This window comes from Cololabis saira, chromosome 4 (assembly GCF_033807715.1).
Source record: "Cololabis saira isolate AMF1-May2022 chromosome 4, fColSai1.1, whole genome shotgun sequence".
Classification (NCBI taxonomy): Eukaryota; Metazoa; Chordata; class Actinopteri; order Beloniformes; family Belonidae; genus Cololabis; species Cololabis saira.
In genome coordinates this window covers 47,631,911-47,650,763 of record NC_084590.1, presented here as the reverse complement: position 1 = coordinate 47,650,763, position 18,853 = coordinate 47,631,911, and the positions used below count along the sequence as shown (strand labels likewise).

The following is an 18,853-nucleotide window of genomic DNA, read 5'->3' as shown; positions in this document are numbered from 1 at the left end:
ATTATGAATGAATAAAGTCGACTATTTATCAAATTGAATTACCAAAATGATAATAATCCTCGTAGGGGTACCACCTGGGCCTTAACCAGGAAAATGATGACTTTTAACAGCAGAAATCAGTCTCGTAAATTAGGGATTATTCCACCAGAATAACCAGAAGGTTCTATTATTCCTGGTGAATAATGTTGAAGGCTCTTAAAGGAGCATGAGGCTCCTTTTAAGAAATGAGACTCTCTAGCGCCACCCTTCGCCACGACGGCCGTCGGGGGTACTGCAGCCAACAGTGAAGCCGGCACGGGAGAACGGGGAGAACGTGCATGCGTCATGTGACGTCACATCCGCCGCCCAGCGCGGGAAATTCGGAGTCCGAATTGCAGCACATTTTGCAGCACACAGCCTGTTCAAGCAGACGGAGAGATACGGTAGAGGGCTCATTCTTTTTGGTTTGGAACGCTTCATCTGACATTATTACTAGAAAACTTAAAACGTATACGGATTTTCTTCATAAATCCTGCCTCAATCTCCTTTAAAGAGTTCGGCACTGGCTCTGTCAAACAGTCAATGTGACTAAAATTGTATGAAACACAAACAACTCCTCATTAAAAATCAATCAGAATTTATTTACATACGGGTACCAAAGCAGATGTAAATAAATACCCAAAATAAATCCTGATGGCACACTACGATAAACAAAAACCATTAACTAACAAGAAAAAACAACAACTATAAAAATGAAATGAAAGTTAAATGCATGGACTCAAACAATAATAAACACCAACAAAACAGGTTCAAACAACGTGGCTGCAGTGTTTAAAGATGGCGGGACTCTGGTATTTTAAAAATGGACGCGTCCTCGCCACGTGCAACTAAACCGGATGGCAAACACGTGCGTTTCAAACGTGAATGACTGGCAGAAAATGGCGACTACAACATAACGAACACAATGATGATGATGTATGCAGTAATCTCAGTTCTGAGCCGCTCTAAGTTTTACTGATCACCAGGGCTCATGAGCTCACGCCTCCTCGGAATCCGGGTCGGGCAGCTGCGGGCTTTGTCGACTGCGGGTCGCGGTCCTGCTGGGGGTTTCCCAGTCAGGCTCTCGTTCCCTGCCCCTTCCCCTGAAACGGGATGGACAGCGGCGGGTCGGGATCAACGGAGGCTCTCACGCGGTCCTAGGCGCGGCGGGGAGGGGGTAATTCGTTGCTGTGCGTCCCTGCCCTCCGGTCGCCGACGCACGGCCATCCGGGCCCGGCAAGGCAGCTCACAGCTCGGCGAGACCGCTGCTCCAACGGGCGGGCTCCGGTCCGATGCGGGCCTCCTGCCTTGCCCCAGCCGGGGGGGAGAAAGATGGGATCCTTGGCCCGGAGCCAAAGATCCAGCTGCTCAGGATGAGAGGTTGTGAGGAAGAGCAGAGCGCAGTGCGCTCCGTGGAATTGAGCTTCGTCGTGCAGATTCCCCGGGCAGTCCCGAGGCAAGCGCACCTCGGGTCTCTTTCCCCGCCGAACCGAAGAAGGTGTGATCCTGAGGGGCTCTTGGCACGAGACCAAGCTGGACGAACCGACCAGCTTGGCTGATGAAGAAGGAAGGGAGTTAAACTGTGGCAGCGGCAGCGTTTTTATCCTACGCGCGCTGCGATGATGTCACCAGCACCTCACTTGTGATTGGATGCGCGCCGCTTTTAGGCGCCGCCCCCACTCGCAAAGCATGCTGGTCTTGTAGTTCTGGACAAGGCGGCCATTTTAGGAGGCTGGTCGGGGTTGAACCGACTTTTAAAGTTGAAATACACGTTCACAAAAATGTTCACAAACATTTATAAGTTCAGAGTTCACATGATCACTGGACGTAGCACAACACTGGTGATGTGGGGACTGTCATGTCCTTCACTTGTGGTATTGAACTTATTGTTGACGTCATGTTTCCTCATATACTGGACTTCAATGCATCACCAGTGAGTGTCGCCAACAAACAAAACCTCAGAAATGTGTGTACGCCAGCCTTGATGTGTGCGTGAAGAACCGCACCTTTTCAAAGTTCAAATCACTTTTTGAACATCTGACGTTTTATTTCCGCTATTCACGGATTTTACTAAATATCCATATGTTAACACTGTTATGATCTTATTGGTAAATATGATATGAAACATTATATATTCCTGTCCATCTTCCTAGCTCACATCAGGAATATACAGTGACTGCTGGGTATTTCCTTCTTGGAGAATCTACTTATCCTTTGCAGGACTGGCTCTTGAAACCATTCCATGACACTGGACGACTGACAGCAGAACAGTCTGCGTTTAAGCACAAAGTCAACCGAGCACGAGGGGTTGTGGAAGATGAATTCAGCAGGTTGCCTTCTGTGATGTCCGACTGGTGAAATGAATGGTGATGACTTCCTGTTCACTGCATAATCTGTGTGAAAGTCATGGAAAGACTTATGAAACATCATAGGATGTACCTGCAGCAGCACCACTTCAGCCAGTGGTGGCAGTGGCTCGGGGTGGAGAGGAGGAAGGCAGAGATGTTAGAGATGTGCTAATGCAGTATTTGTGGAATAGTTAATGCTATAGTTAGATTACATTCTGTATCTCAGTATGGTGTAACAATAAAGTTGTGCTTTTTGCAGATATGTGGATTTTGTCCATCCATCCATTTTCATGCACTTGATGTGGGACTGGTTAGCGGGGGCAGCAGTCTGAGCAGAGATGTCCAGACTTCCCTCACCCCACACATTTCCTCCAGCTCTTCTGGAGGGATCCAGAGACGTTCCCAGGTCAGCCAAAAGACATTCCCTCCGGTGTGTCCTGGATCTTCTCCTGGTGGGACATGCCAGGAACACCTTCCCAGGAGGTGTCCAGGGGGCATCATATGTTAGTCTTTCAAGTCTTGGTATGACGTTGTCTGATTATTTTGCTTTTTTTTTTGCTGTGGAGAGGTGTTTTTTGCAATTCCACACTTCATACTGATCACATCTTTAGAATTTATCACTCGTGTGAGTACGTTGATGTCTCTTTAGCTGACTTAATGTGGTAAAAGCTGCCTCGCACTGTTCACATCTGAACGGTTTATCTCCAGTGTGAATACGTTGGTGAATCGTTAGCCTTCCTGACTCAGTAAAAGCTGCTCCACACTGTTCACACCTGAATGGTTTTTCTCCAGTGTGAATACGTTGGTGAATCATTAGACTACCTGATGTGGTAAAAGCTGCTCCACACTGTTCACATCTGAACGGTTTTTCTCCAGTGTGAATACGTTGGTGAGTCCTTAAAATACTTTGTTGGGTAAAAGCTGCTCCACACTGATCACAAGTGAACGGTTTATCTCCAGTGTGAACACGTTGGTGAATCATTAGACTACCTGATGTGGTAAAAGCTGCTCCACACTGTTCACATCTGAATGGTTTATCTCCAGTGTGAACACGTTGGTGAATCATTAGACTACCTGATGTGGTAAAAGCTGCTCCACACTGATCACAAGTGAACGGTTTATCTCCAGTGTGAATACGTTGGTGAATCTTTAGCTTTCCTGACTCAGTAAAAGCTGCTCCACACTGATCACACCTAAACGGTTTATCTCCAGTGTGAATACGTTGGTGAGTCCTTAGATGATCTTGTCTGGTAAAAGCTGCTCCACACTGATCACATCTGAACGGTTTATCTCCAGTGTGAATACGTTGGTGAGTCCTTAGATTACCTGATATGGTAAAAGCTGCTCCACACTGATCACAAGTGAATGGTTTATCTCCAGTGTGAATACGTTGGTGAATCCTTAGACTACCTGATGTGGTAAAAGCTGCTCCACACTGATCACATCTGAACGGTTTATCGCCAGTGTGAATACGTTGGTGAATCTTTAGATTACTTTGTTGGGTAAAAGCTGCTCCACACTGATCACAAGTGAACGGTTTATCTCCAGTGTGAATACGTTGGTGAATCTTTAGTTTACTTTTAGTGATAAAAGCTGCTCCACACTGATCACAAGTGAACGGTTTATCTCCAGTGTGAATACGTTGGTGAGTCCTTAGACTATCTTGTCTGGTAAAAGCTGCTCCACACTGATCACAAGTGAACGGTTTATCTCCAGTGTGAATCAGCTTATGTATTCTCAGACCTGATGAAGTGGTGAGGACTTTCTTGCAGTGATCACAGCGATAACTTGTGGGTCTCTCTTTGCCTTTATGTTTCTGTAAGGACAAAGAAGAATAATTAAATCATCTTGTTGGCTGACTCTCAAAAGCTTTTGAGTTTCTATAAAGTGCTGTCTGTCTAAAGTGCTGTTCTTGACAGCCAGAAACCTTCAGATGAAACATCTCAGTACGTCAAATCAAAAGTGTAAATGGTTAAAGCTACTAACACGAAAACCATCAAAATAGTTCATTAATAGGGATGGGCATTGATAAGATCTTCCAACCATTTTTCATTCTGCTTAACGATTCGGTTTTTATCGATTCCCTTATCAATTCTCATTTGGGAAAAAAGAGACAACAAAAGGTTGATTTGCATCACCAATATAAAATAAATATTCTCCTGTAGAAATGAACAAATACAACATGCATCATTCTCTGGCAATTCCACGATTCCAAGATGTTTCTAAAAGAAAAAATAAATAAATAAAATTGTCCTTTTTAAAAGATATATGAACTGAGCAGTCAAAAATAAAGCCAGTGAGCCAGTGACAAATACAACCAAGGCAGAGTTCTCTTCCTGCACGGTGTAGTGTTGCTGTAGCTTTTGCAGGATGGGTAAAATCTCACCATAGGTCGCACTTTTGTCACTGGAGACTGCCAGTGTAAAGGTGTAATGCTTTTGTATGAGCAGCACAAACTCCTCTGCTCTTCTTAAGTCCTCATTTTATCAAGGAGCGGCATGTGTTTGGGTGGCTCCGAGGGGTAACATACACAACTTCAATATTTAAGTACTATTGTGCTTTTCATTTGATCACGATCTAATAATTTACATGCAAACATTTCTATGGTGCCTGCAATATAAAGTATCTTACTGAGCACGTTTTGCTTCTCCTTTAGGACCACTTTTGCCAGTGTGGGACCTCTTCATCCATACAAATCGCAAAGCGAATTCTTGCTGGCCAGTTGAAAATTGCAGTGCAGTTATACAGCTTCCTGTCCTCATATAGATTTATTGTTGACCAGTTTAATGTTTTTGTTTAAAAGTAATATTTGTTCTCTAGACTTGTAAAGTCTATAACTATTTCTTCAAACTTTTGACCGTCACTGCCAAGCCTAAAAAAAACCACTGAAGGAAGTCATGAGGAACCTTTTGGGGTGAAGTTTGCCAGAAACTTTGGAATTTCAAGATTCCACCAACAGGACAAGGAAAAAAACACCCCATGGTCAGCGTTTTTAGATACAACCCCATTATTATCAATGGATGATTAATGTTTGTTTAACCCTTTTTGACTTACCATAGAACAAGTCCATCTAAGCATATTTTAACATTTTTGCATAGGATACTGCCATTTTATTGAGTATTTTTATTTCCTATACATCGAAACAACCCATATAAGCCAAATTTAATAATCTGTATGTTGCAATTGAGGAGGAGTTATGGGGAGGGAAAAGGACTCGGGAGGAATTATCGAGGGGTCCTACCTAACGTGACAGCCCACTGTCTGTTTGGTTGGTCTTGCTGGCTTCACCACCATCAGAAGAGTTGACTGATGCAGGAGATGGAGCAGGTGGCAGATCAATGCTGAGTAACGGGATTTACATAGCGACTTTGCCACAAATCATGTTGCACAAATATCACCAGCAGGCTCCTTTGCCACTCCTGCTGTTGTGTTTGTAACGCAAATAACTTCTTTATGTGTTTGTTAAGTTGTGACCAGAGTGTCATGTTATACAAAGGTCTGTCATTTTAGTAGGCAGTTGCAATTGACAGCCCTGCAATATGCTGATTTATGACTTTGTGGATGAGAACCTTGCAGACATCACTGTCTTGTCATTAATGAATCCCTCCCCCGACCCACCACCCTGTGTTAGTTCAGTGTAAAAAGGGCAGGTGACAACATAGATTCCAGCATTAAAAGTGGGATATTTACCAATTTAAGAAGAATTATAAATGGTAATGGCTTTTTTTTTTTACTTGGTACATTAATAGTAGTAGGTGGCCTTTGAATAGTGAAATGAATGTCTAATGCCATATTGATAGGGGTGTAACGGTACATGTATTTATATTGAACCGTTCGGTATAGCGTGTTCGGTTCGGGACGGAGGCGTACCGAACGAGTTTCGGTACATATTAAGTAGAGGACCGCACGTTGTGGAGCAGAGCGCTGCTGCAGCTGCACATGCAGTTGCGCTCACACCGAGAAAGTATTAAGATTAAAGAAAAAAGCACCAACTAATGAAGAACTAAAGAGCTAAGCACATAATTGTGACAAGTCCAGTGTTTCCCCTACCATCGAGACCCCCCGCCAGGCCTAAAAAAAAAAAAACAATGATCATTTACGTTCATGAGCGGCTCTGCAGCTGTTCTGCAACGGGAGTCAACCTGCTTCGTTGCCTAGAAAAGCCTGAATTATGGTTCGGCGTTAAATCGACGCGTACCCTACGCCGTAGGCTACGGCGTAGGGTACGCGGCAACGTGCACCCTACAGCCGCTCGCCGCGTACCCTACGCCGTAGGATCTGCGTTGGTTTAACGCGGAACCATAAATCAGCCTTAACGATGCAAGTACCGCTGCTGAGCGCGGGCATATTATTAGACATTATGGGATGTATAGTTTGTAGCCAGCCAACTATGGCGCCGGCCAAAAAAGGAAAAAATATAACAGGCGACAGACAACATTATATAGAGAAATGTTTCTGCATGAAGCATGAAGGAAAACACAGCCCGACGACACACAATGCGTCCGCGGGGTCCTAGCGCCGGCACACGTAGAGCCAATGTTATTTTGTGTGTGTGTAATAAACAACTAGCACGTTTATATTTTGCATTTTGTTTTCTTACTGTACCGAAAATGAACCGAACCGTGACCTCCAAACCGAGGTACGTACCGAACCGAGATTTTTGTGTACCGTTACACCCCTACATATTGAGGATTAATATCATCATTATTATTTGTAAAGTATGATGGAAATTTACCAATGACCCCTATGTAACCACTTCAGATTAGTCATGTTGATCATACAGGACAGAAGCAGCTGTTCCGTGAGCACAGAAGAGAAAGTTATTTGGTAGATTTACTGGGTATAGTCTGGCCCTGCTTCCTGCTGAGGCATAGGATGCTCATAATCTGAAAACAAAGATAGTGATAAAATGCAGGGTTACGTGACACCCCAAGGACATTATGTCTCAGACAGACATGTGTAATCTCCATCCATCCATCCATCCATCCATCCATCCATCCATCCATCCATCCATCGCCGCTTATCCGTTCCCGGGTCGCGGGGGCAGCAGCCTCAGCAGAGATGCCCAGACTTCCCTCACCCCAGACACTTCCTCCAGCTCCTCCGAGGGGAGTCCGAGGCGTTCCCAGCAGAGAGACATAGTCTCTCCAGCGTGTCCTGGGTCTTCCCCGGGGTCTCCTCCCGGTGGGACATGCCTGGAACACCTCCCTAGGGAGGCGTCCAGGAGGCATCCGGTACAGATGCCCAAGCCACCTCAGCTGACTCAACTCAATGTGAAGGAGGGGGGGGACCGAACTCCTCACCTTATCTCTAAGGGAGCGTCCAGCCACCCTGCGGAGGAAACTCATCTCGGCCGCTGGTATCCGCGATTTCGTCCTTTCGGTCACTACCCAAAGTTCATGACCATAGGTGAGGGTAGGTGCGTAGATTGACTGGTAAATCGAGAGCTTCGCCTTTCGACTCAGCTCCTTCTTCACCACGATGGTCCGGTATATCGGCCGCATAACTGCGGACGCTGCACCGATCTGTCTGTCAATCTCACGCTCCATCGTTCCCTCACTCGTGAACAAGACCCCGAGATACTTGAACTCCTCCAACTGAGGCAGGACTTCTCCACCCACCCGGAGAAGGCACGCCACCCTTTCCCGGTAGAGGACCATGGCCTCAGTTTTGAAAGTGCTGATTCTCATCCCTGCCGCGTCGCACTCGGCCTCAAACCGCCCCAGCACATGCTGAAGGTCCCGGTCCGATGAAGCCAATAGGACAACGTCATCCGCAAAAAGCAGAGATGAAATCCTGTGGTTCCCAAACCGGATCCCCTCCGGCCCCTGGCTGCGCCTAGAAATCTTGTCCATAAAAATTATGAACAGGACCGGTGATAAAGGGCAGCCCTGCCGGAGTCCAACATGCACCGGGAACAAGTCTGATTAACTGCCGGCAATGCGAACCAGAATGCGGGCCCGGACTCCATACTCACCGAGCACCCCCCACAGAATGGCACGAGGGACACGGTCAAATGCCTTCTCCAGATCCACAAAGCACATGTAGACTGGTTGGGCAAATTCCCATGAACCCTCGAGCACCCTGCAGAGGGTGTAGAGCTGGTCCAGTGTTCCGCGACCGGGACGAAAACCGCATTGTTCCTCCTGAATCCGAGGTTCAACTATCGGCCGTATTCTCCTCTCCAGTAACCTGGCGTACACTTTCCCGGGGATGCTGAGAAGTGTGATCCCCCTATAGTTGGAACACACTCTCCGGTCCCCCTTTTTAAAAAGAGGGACCACCACCCCTGTTTGCCACTCCAGTGGTACTGTCCCCTTCCTCCATGCGATGTCGCAGAGGCGTGTCAACCAAGACAGCCCTACGACATCCAGAGACTTGAGGTACTCAGGGCGAATCTCATCCACCCCCGATACCCTGCCACCGAGGAGCTTACAAACTACCTCAGTGACCTCGGCTTGGGTGATGGATGAATCCACTGAGGAAGGCATGTCAGTCGGGTTGAGGAGATCCTCGAAGTATTCCTTCCACCGTCCGACGATATCCCCAGTCGAGGTCAACAGCTCCCCACCCACACCATAAACAGTGCTGGCAGAGTACTGCTTCCCCCTTCTGAGGCGCCGAACGGTCCGCCAGAATTTCCTCGAGGCCGACCGAAAGTCTTCCTCCATGGCCTCCCCGAATTCCTCCCAGACCCGGGTTTTTGCCTCCAGGACCGCCCGAGCCGCGGCTCGCTTGGCCGGCCGCTACCCATCTACTGCGTCAGGAGTCCCACAGGCTAACTTCTTCAGTCTGACGGCATCCTGTACTTCCGGTGTCCACCACCGGGTTCTAGCATTGCCGCCACGACACCGGAGACCTTGCGACCACAACTTCGAGCCGCCGCGTCGACAATGGAGGCAGAGAACATGGTCTGCTCGGACTCGATGTCCTCCGCCTCCCCCGGGATCCAAGAGAAGCTCTCTCGGAGGTGGGAGTTGAAGATATCCTTAACCTATCCCTAAGTTTAGGATATGTACCACAGGTTTTCAAAGTCGCAGTAAGTAAACCTTTACTTAAAAGACCTTCTCTTGACCCAGACACCTTAGCTAATTATAGACCAATTTCCAACCTTCCATTTGTATCTAAAATTCTGGAAAAGGCAGTTTCAAGCCAGTTATGTGACTATTTGTATAGAAATGATCTGTTTGAAGTCTTTCAGTCAGGGTTCAGAATGCATCATAGCACAGAGACAGCACTGGTTCGAGTCACGAATGACCTCCTTATGGCCTCAGATAAGGGATTAGTTTCCATACTGGTTCTACTGGACCTCAGTGCTGCTTTTGACACTATAGATCATGGCATTTTACTGCACAGGTTAGAGCATGTTGTTGGGATTAAAGGGACAGCTCTACGTTGGTTTAAATCATACCTATCTGACAGGTTCCAGTTTGTTCATGTACATGAGGTTTCTTCAGAACAGTCAAGGGTCTGTTATGGTGTTCCGCAGGGTTCAGTGCTAGGGCCAATCTTGTTCAGTTTATACATGCAGCCATTGGGAAGTATAATCCAGAATCACGGCATACACTTTCATTGTTATGCTGATGATACGCAGCTCTACTTGTCTATGAAGCCGGATGAAACAGAACCGTTAGTTAAACTTCAGGCATGTCTTAGGGACATCAAGGACTGGATGTCCAGAAATTTCTTGCTTCTAAATTCAGATAAAACAGAGGTTATCATTCTTGGTCCAGAGCATCTTAGGATGGGATTAGATGGTGTTGCGATGGCTTCCAGTGAAACTGTGAGAAACCTTGGTGTTGTTTTCGATCAGGATTTGTCGTTTAAACCATATGTTAATCAGGTTTGTAAAATAGCGTTTTTCCATCTCCGTAATATTGCAAAGATTAGGAAAATCCTCTCGCAGAGTGATGCAGAAAAACTAGTTCATGCGTTTGTATCTTCTAGACTAGATTACTGTAATGTGTTGTTAGCAGGATGTCCAAGTAATTTGCTGAATAGGCTCCAGCTGATCCAGAATGCAGCAGCACGAGTGCTGACAGGAATCAGCAGGAGAGACCATGTCTCTCCAGTGTTAGCATCGCTCCATTGGTTACCCGTAAAATTCAGAATCCAATTTAAAATTTTATTACTTGCGTATAAAGCCCAAAACGGCTTAGCTCCGCATTATTTGCAAGACCTGATAGTGCCTTATGTTCCTGTCAGAGCTCTCCGTTCTCAGAGTGCAGGTTTACTCGTAGTTCCTAGAGTATCTAAATGTAGATTTGGAGGGCGGGCGTTCTGCTATCAGGCACCATTACTATGGAACCAACTTCCAATCTGGGTTAAGGAGGCTGACACCACCTCCACCTTTAAAACTAAACTTAAAACCTTTCTGTTTAGTAAAGCCTATAGTTAGTGTTTAGTAAACCTCTAGCTGGTGTTGGTAAATCTCTAGGTAGTGTAAACTTTAGTGTGTCAGAGTCGCTCCTGTAGTTTCTTGTGCTGGCCCCCCCTTCTCCTCCCTTTTCTCTCTTTTGTCCATGTTGCAGCATCCTTTGCCGGACACCGGAACCTGCAGGTGGTCGTGGGTGGCTTGTAGCTTGCATTACGGAGCACAAGTCTTTCCCTGACCCTGCACCCCAAACTGGGACTTGCTGATTGGGCCGGAGCTTCGGGAGCTGCATGCTGGCCTGCGGTCCCCACCCCTGGTCATCCTGTTGCTGGCCCCCCTTCTCCTCCCTTTTCTCTCTTTTGTCCTGCAGGTGGTCGTGGGTGGCTTGTAGCTTGCATTACGGAGCACAAGTCTTTCCCCGACCCTGCACCCCAACCTGGGACTTGCTGATTGGGCCGGAGCTTCGGGAGCTGCGTGCTGGCCTGCGGTCCCCACCCCTGGTCATCCCATTGCTGGCCCCCCCTTCTCCTCCCTTTTCTCTCTTTTGTCATGCAGGTGGTCGTGGGTGGCTTGTAGCTTGCATTACGGAGCACAAGTCTTTCCCTGACCCTGCACCCCAACCTGGGACTTGCTGATTGGGCCGGAGCTTCGGGAGCTGCGTGCTGGCCTGCGGTCCCCACCCCTGGTCATCCCGTTGCTGCTTCCACCTGCCTGCTGTGCTGTTGCCGTCCCTGACCCACCAGTCTGGCCCTCGGCAGGAGGGTCCCCCCTTATGAGCCTGGTCCTGCTCAAGGTTTCTTCCCTCCTAAAGGGGAGTTTTTCCTTGCCACTGTTTGGCTTAAGGTTTTTCTCCCACTAGGGGAGTTTTTACCTGCCATTGTTTATGTAATAACTGCTCGGGGGTCATGTTCTGGGTATGGGTCTCTGTAAAGCGTCTAGAGACAACTCTGTTGTATTAGACGCTATATAAATAAAATTGAATTGAATTGAATTTAACCGGGGAAAGTCACCGGTTCTGACCGGCCGGGACCGGAGGAGCCCACATGGACTTGTAGTAGGGGCTCCCGGGGAAAGAGCACCGGCATTTCAGCCGGATCTGCCCCGGGGAACCGGCGATCGGACCCCGCAAACCCACGGCAGGTGCATCCTCGGTTCTGACATGCAAAACACACGCGCGCTGCAGAACACACACACACAAGTGTGCTTATTTAAATAGAGTGGAGCAAAACTTAGTTTGATTGTATTTTATTTCACTTTACACATCAAGCAAATCCTTAAAAGTTTTCATCATCTGTTTCGCATTAAACAGCTCAGTGGATGGTCTCATTCACGTCGCAACTCACGGGGGCTTCACACGCCCCCTTCTCCCTTTACCGTTCTCATGGTGGCCGGCCTTACATTACCGTAATTCAGGTAATAGACAAGGCGCACCGTTTCAAAAGGCGCCCGGGACATGTATAAAAAAAAAAAAAATGTGCGCCTTATGGTCGCGAAAATACGGTATATATATATATATATATATATATATATATATCCCCTCATAAAAATAAGAAAAATAGAGAAACATATTTTCTCATCAACAAAGTATATTTTACATAAACTAACTAACTACATAAACTAACTAATAAAATTTTTCTAGTAACAAAATAACATATTTGAATCATTTTTAAGATTTTTTCAGTTATTTTATTGTCTGAAAAATGATTCAAATGTTATTTTATTGTCTGAAAAATGGTTCAAATATGTTATTTTGTCATTTTAAAATTTGTTTTGTTGATGAGAAAATATGTTTCACTATTTTTATTATTTTTTGAGGGGGGATATATATTGTTTTTTGAAATTACCTTGTTCTCTATAGATGATACAACATGAATTACTCCTATGTGGGATCAATAAAGTTCTTATTTTTGCCATCTAAGAAAATTAAATATATTATATTTGGTGCCTAACTGTTTCCCAAGTATATTATTGCGTCTGTGAATGAATAAATGAGACATAAAACGTACATTTCTTTGTAGATAGGCGCTTTATGAAAATAAGTCCATTTACTTGTATTAGTTTACAGCTCAGTCTTGCCACATCCAATATGGCGGCGACGTTGACGTATCGCAGCAGCTCCATGGGGCGTCTACGTTTATATGTCTATGCTTTTGTTCGGCAGTGCATTCATTCAAGCCCGGTTTTTGGCCCTTGTGGCTTGCCATACTTTCAGCGGCGTTCATGGACAGCAGAAAACGCTGGTTTTTACGCCACTCGTTTAAAACGCGGCTTTTACGGCGGATTTTCTGCTCATAATGGCGTCTCCCTCCGACTTTAACCCGCCGGCGGCGTCTCCCTCCCGGGATAGGAGCTCCAACAAACCCCGCTGCTCTGGAGATGTTGCTGCTACTCGGTTGTAGAACCAACCAGATGTTTCCAGAACTGCAGACACTCACGAGTTGGTGGAGACTTTAGATTATGGGCCTGATTTACTAAGATCCTAAATAAAGAGTACTAAATTGCGTGTGCACTGAAAAAGTTTGCGCGTGCTGTTTGCGTGTGGTTTGCGGGTGATCAACTAAGATTGCGTGCGCAATTGATAACAGGTGCAAACAGCAGTATTTAAATGAGGTGTTGCGTGTCTTAAGGTTTGCGAGCGCAAACTCTGCGCCATGGAGAGTCTGGATGGAATGCACAGTCACAAGTCACAAGCGCAAAATGAAATTTAACGAGTTGGAGTTAGAGATATTAGTGGAAGAGGCAAATAAACACATTCATGAACTACAAAGAAATTTAAACATTACCAAAAGAAACGCAATATCGGAGAAAACCTGCAAGAATAAATGCAGTTGGTAACACAAAAAACGGAAAAACGTCTGGTTTTTCATATTTCAATTTTAGGCACAGATCAAAAATACGAAATAGAAAAACGGGCCACAGGACTGAATTTGATTTTAATATTGAATTGGTCGGGTTTGCGTGACCCGGCGGTGCTCGGCATGATCTGAGGAGAAAAAGACATCAGCTATATCAGACGCAGAGCTGGAGAGCGCTTTGATTCAATCTATTTATGAGTTAAGTTTTTATTCAGATGTCCACAGTATATTGCAAATATTATATATTATATAGCAAACACTGACAGTAAATGTGTGACAGACGAGACCATCATATGCCGAAAGAAGAGAAGTGTTCAGAACAGCGCACAGAGCGCACACTAGGCTGATTTATGGTTCCGCGTCACACCAACGCAGAACCGACGGCGTAGGGTACGCGGCGACGCACACCGCACCGCGGCCCTACGCGTCGGCTATGCCGTCGATTTAACGCAGAAGCATAATTCAGGCGAAGCTGCAGTCTGTCTGCGCTGATCCTGACACACCGGGTCGGAGCGGATTTGGTCATGATGTTTAACCTGTGTTTTGTGATTAATAAGCACGGGTTTTAATTAAATGTAATTTACGAAGAATGATTTCACGTTCAATAAGATAAGTAATCAATAAAATACAAAGTTTGGCACAAAGGCTTGGCCTGCTTGTGGGCGAGTGGAGGGGGGCACAATAAGAGAAGGTGGCAAGATATAAGGCGAAGAACTAAAGAAAAAGTGGCCTTTAATAAAACTTGTGCAACCATTTTTAAAATAGCATGCAGCAAAATAAAGACTCTCTCTGCGTATTCTTTGATTTTGGATGTCGCCTCCTTGCCACAATAACAGCAGCAGCAGATTAGCACCTTCCTTTCGAACGTATTAAATACAGACGCAATCACAATACGCGCAATTACTTTCAGGCTTGGTAAATCTCATTGTGTGTGGTAAATGGAGCAATTTGCATCTTCCCCTCCCAGTATTTAGGATTTCTGCCGGGTACGCCCCATATTGATTATTCATCAGGGCAAAAGTACTAATTGAATTGCGTGTGCAATTTTGCGCATTTCAGAGACGCAGTCGTCTTTGCACGCTGTTAGTAGATCAGCTCGCACATTGGTTTGCGGGTGCTGTCAAGTTTGCACAGGTTTTTACGCACGCAAACCTTTAGTAAATCGGGCCCTGAGTCCCTTGTTCTTATTCAGCACAAACAGCAGAACTACCCAGGATCGGAGCTCCAACAAACCCCTCTGGAGATGTTGCTGCTACTCGGTTGTAGAACCAACCACATGTTTCCAGAACTGAAGACTCACCAGTTGGTGGGACTTTAGATTTAGATTTAGTGTTTTCACTTTAGATTGTGTGTGTTTTGCTATTTAGTCATGCTGTCTTTGTATGTTTGTATAGATATACGTATTATATTTATATCATAGTTATATTATATTTATGATAGAGCTTACATTTGATTTGGTATTAAACAGGTTATTTTTGTAAAGATTATATACATTTATTTATACAAATTAGTGTAGAGTATAAAGCGTAAATACAGGCATATAATTTATGTTTAGTTGTGGAAAGGGGGTGGGATTAAATAAGTTTATACTTCCTCCCACTCCTTTTCCAACATGTAACTGAAATATGTGTTTTTTTTTCTTTATGTGGCGGAATGTCCACCTGGATTTGTTTCTCTTATCTTTTTTCTTGTTTTTTTTATATATACATGCACACCCGTCGCTATGGGCGGGCCATAGGGGGCCGGGCCCGCCCATAGCAACAGCTGTGCCCCCCCACTGGGGGCACTTAAAAACAAACAAACATTTTTTTAATCTTTATTTTATTATTTTAGGTTTAGGTAAAATGTTGCTCTCTTTATCACTAAAATATTAAAAATATAATATAAGAATGGTGTGTTTATGTTTGATTGGGAAATTTACACTGCGACGGCCAAAACGTTAGATTACTATACTGTACTTGACGTAGCCTACGTCAATAACCGTTACCGCGCAATTCGAATGAATGAATTCATCTGCGGTCGAGTTTTCGCTGGTGAAGATATGGACTTGTGAAGACACTGCGCACAGAAAATGAATTTGCTGCGCTATGAGATCTCTGCGGTCCTCCAGTCACGGCCAGCGAGGCTGTGCCAGTGACCGGCCCCGGTCCAAGCAAGAGAAGACGCACAGTTAACAAGAACCTCCGTGAATTTGCAGTTGAAGAAACCATTGGGCAAGCACAGAGTGACATAGACGAAAAGACCGAGTTCAAGAGGCTATTTTACAGTGTCATCGATGCTGTGCAAGGAGAGATGGATGCGCGTTTTGGAGAGCGCAGCTGCTGCGCTCTCCAAAACGCGCATCCATCTCTCCTGCGCCGCAGCAGCGAGCTTATGCGCACTGGCTGCTCTGGGTCCAGAGGCCGAGGATAATTTCCTGGACCCATCAAAGGTAACCCCTCAGCCCCCGGGTCTGGCAGTCACAAGGCGCGCCGATTTTTTCCAGTGGCCAACCGCGGTACTGCAACAAAAAATCCCATGCGGCCCAAAAAGCTTTTTTCCCATAGACCGCAATAGTAAAAGAGAAGCCTCTAAAACTGTTCACAGGAACCTCCAGCTGTAATCCCCGGCAATTACTAATCTTTGTATTCTATATTTTTAAGTCATGGACTTTATATCCGTCAAAAATGTTTTATAACGGCCAGAAAAGTCAAAGAAAAGTCTCTTTCTGGGCGTGACGTCACGGCTGACGTCACAGCCGTGTCCGTGCATTCCACGGATGTTTATATTAATATATATTATATAATTATATTATATTAATAATATATGTAACGCTATACATGTAATAATATACATTAATTTATACATTATATTAATTATTATTGCGTCATTGCCCCGGGGCATGATGGGAGGCCCCAGAGCATCATGGGAGGTGACTCAACTGCGCATGCTCTATGGGCCGCATAACGCGGAAGTAAACCCGGAAGTCAGAGATTTTTTCGGCTTATGCGCTGGCTGAGCAGAATGCATTGAAATGAATGGGCGGCCATTTTTAGTGTCCCATCCAGTTTTATAATACATCCATGTAACCCCTCTACTGGAATTAGCTGGAGCTGATGTGGTTGAATCTGAATATGCTGTGGCCCGTGAGTTCTTGGCGAAGAAAATGACCAACACCCCGGTCCCCCCCGTAGATGGAAAATGGACTGTCGTGCCAAAAAGTGATTTCCTGCCAGAATCTGATTTCTCCCCTGAAAATGGGTCTTTTTACCTGCCAAAAATTGATTGAAGGCCAAATACAGTTAATGAAAGGTTGTTTCTACCTAAATATGATTTGATGTCATGTTTGAGCTTCATAATATAAACACTAGAGCTCACAGGATTGCTTTTAACTCTTTTAAAGGACCATTACAACACAAAATAGGCCTTTTCACCTGCCAAAAATTGATTGGAGGCCAAATACAGTTAATGAAAAGTTGTTTCTGCCTAAATATGACTTGATCTCATTCTTGAGCTTCATAATCTGAAAATCTGACGTTTTAGCGCTATCGTTCAGCGGGCTGCTGTGCGCGCTCCCGCGGCCAGAAATCAGAAGAAATCAGAAGAAAACAGATTCTGGCAGGCAATCACTTTTTGGCACGACACCGCCTCCCGCTGTACTGACACAGGATGGACCAATAAGAGGACAGCGCTGCCTCCACTAAAGTAGGATCAAAGTGCGTGTGCCTGTGTGTATATGTGTGCGCGCGCGTGTGCGTAATGGAAATGCATATCCCTCTGTTGACTGTTTTAAAATGCACCCGCCGTGATGCTTCTTCAGTTTGAGAGACGATTCTGGCGTTACATCTATGTTGCATAGTCAAGTGTTTTGTGGATACTGCTTTTATGTTATGCTTAAAATTGCAAGGAATTATGCTATATAGGGTATATAGCTGGTCATATTTACTGTTGGTTATGTTCAACGTGATGGTTACGTGTATCAGTGCTGCGCGAATATATGGCTGAAGTAATCAAATCAAATAAAATAAAATAAAACTTTATTTGTAAAGCACCTTTCATACAAAAAATGTAACACAAAGTGCTTTTCATAAAACATAAACATAAAATGTATTAATGCCCTGATTAAAGAGATGGGTCTTGAGCCTCTTTTTAAAAACATCAACAGTCTCTGCGGCCCTGAGGTTCTCCTGGAGGCTGTTCCACAATCGGGGACCATAAAAACTGAATTAACCTCCCCGTGTGTCCTGGTTCTAACTCTTGGTATGGTTAAAAGGCCGGAGGACCTCAGGGTCCGCGAGGGTCGATAGGGTAAAAGTAGCGCAGACAAATAAGAAGGCCCAAGACCATTAACACACTTAAAAACTAGTAAAATAACCTTAAAATCAACCCTGAAGCGCACGGGGAGCCAATGCAGCGATTTTAAAACAGTGGTGCCTCCCCATGCAGTTGATATGCCCCCCTTAAGATTGAGGTCTGGCGACGGGTCTGTATACATGTTCGAGATAAATAAAAACGAACGAACGAAGATTGTGTGTTTTAACTTTAGATGGTGTGTTTTAACTTTAGATTGTGTGTTTTAACTTTAGATTATGTGTTTCAACATCACAATAAAACACTAAAGGCTGATCTATGGTTCTGCGTTAAAGCCTACGGCGTAGGGTACGCGGCGACCCTACGCCGTAAGCTCTGCGTTGGTGTGACGCGGAACCATAAATCAGCCTTAACTGCTGGTCCGTGTTTCCTCCACATTCACACATTCAGACAGAAACACGTTTAAAACACGTTTCTGACCTGCAGAACCTGCAGAACCTGCAGAACCTGGACCTGAAACTGACCTGCAGACCAGAGGAAGATCCCGCTCTGGTCCTGATGCTGGACTCCTGATCCCGGTCCATCTCCGAGTCTTAGTCCTGGTTCTGGTCCTGCAGATCTTCAATCGTCTGCAAAACCTCCACTGTGAGGACGGAACCGGAACCACGTGACCTCTTTTAAAAAAAAAAAACTTTATTATCCAAACTTGCTGAACAAACAGCAACCAGGTTTAAATAGTTGGAACAGAAATACAATGATGGAGTAAATGATACAAATATCTCTGAATCAAATGTAAAGTTTCCAGAAAACGTTCAATGTTCAGGTCTTTATTTGTGCTGCGTTCCATTTACCTCGGAAGTCGGAACTGGGAACTGGGAATGACGTCACAGCCGAGTTATCAGCGTTCCAGTTACAAAGTAGGTAAACAAGTTTGTAGTTCGCATATACCACATGAAAAATGTAAATTA

General features: G+C 45.2%; 1 protein-coding gene across 1 annotated transcript; it reads right to left on the bottom strand.

The window, feature by feature from the left end:
- Positions 1 to 599: 599 nt before the first annotated feature.
- LOC133442074 (zinc finger protein 431-like) lies at positions 600 to 18,511 on the bottom strand. Its single transcript, XM_061719985.1, has 2 exons — positions 18,410 to 18,511; positions 600 to 4,182 (listed from the first exon to the last, which is right to left on the bottom strand). Exons 1-2 carry the CDS (start codon positions 18,467 to 18,469, stop codon positions 2,974 to 2,976), a joined length of 1,269 nt encoding a protein of 422 aa, XP_061575969.1. The 5' UTR covers positions 18,470 to 18,511; the 3' UTR covers positions 600 to 2,973.
- Between the last annotated feature and the right edge of the window lie 342 nt (positions 18,512 to 18,853).

Coding starts and splice junctions, on each gene's coding strand:
- LOC133442074 (XM_061719985.1), bottom strand. CDS start 18,469: ATGGACCGGGATCAGGAGTCCAGCATCAGGACCAGAGCGGGATCTTCC. Junction 4,183..18,409: donor GATCTTCCTCTGGTCTGCAG/GTCAGTTTCAGG, acceptor TTGTCCTTACAG/AAACATAAAGGCAAAGAGAG.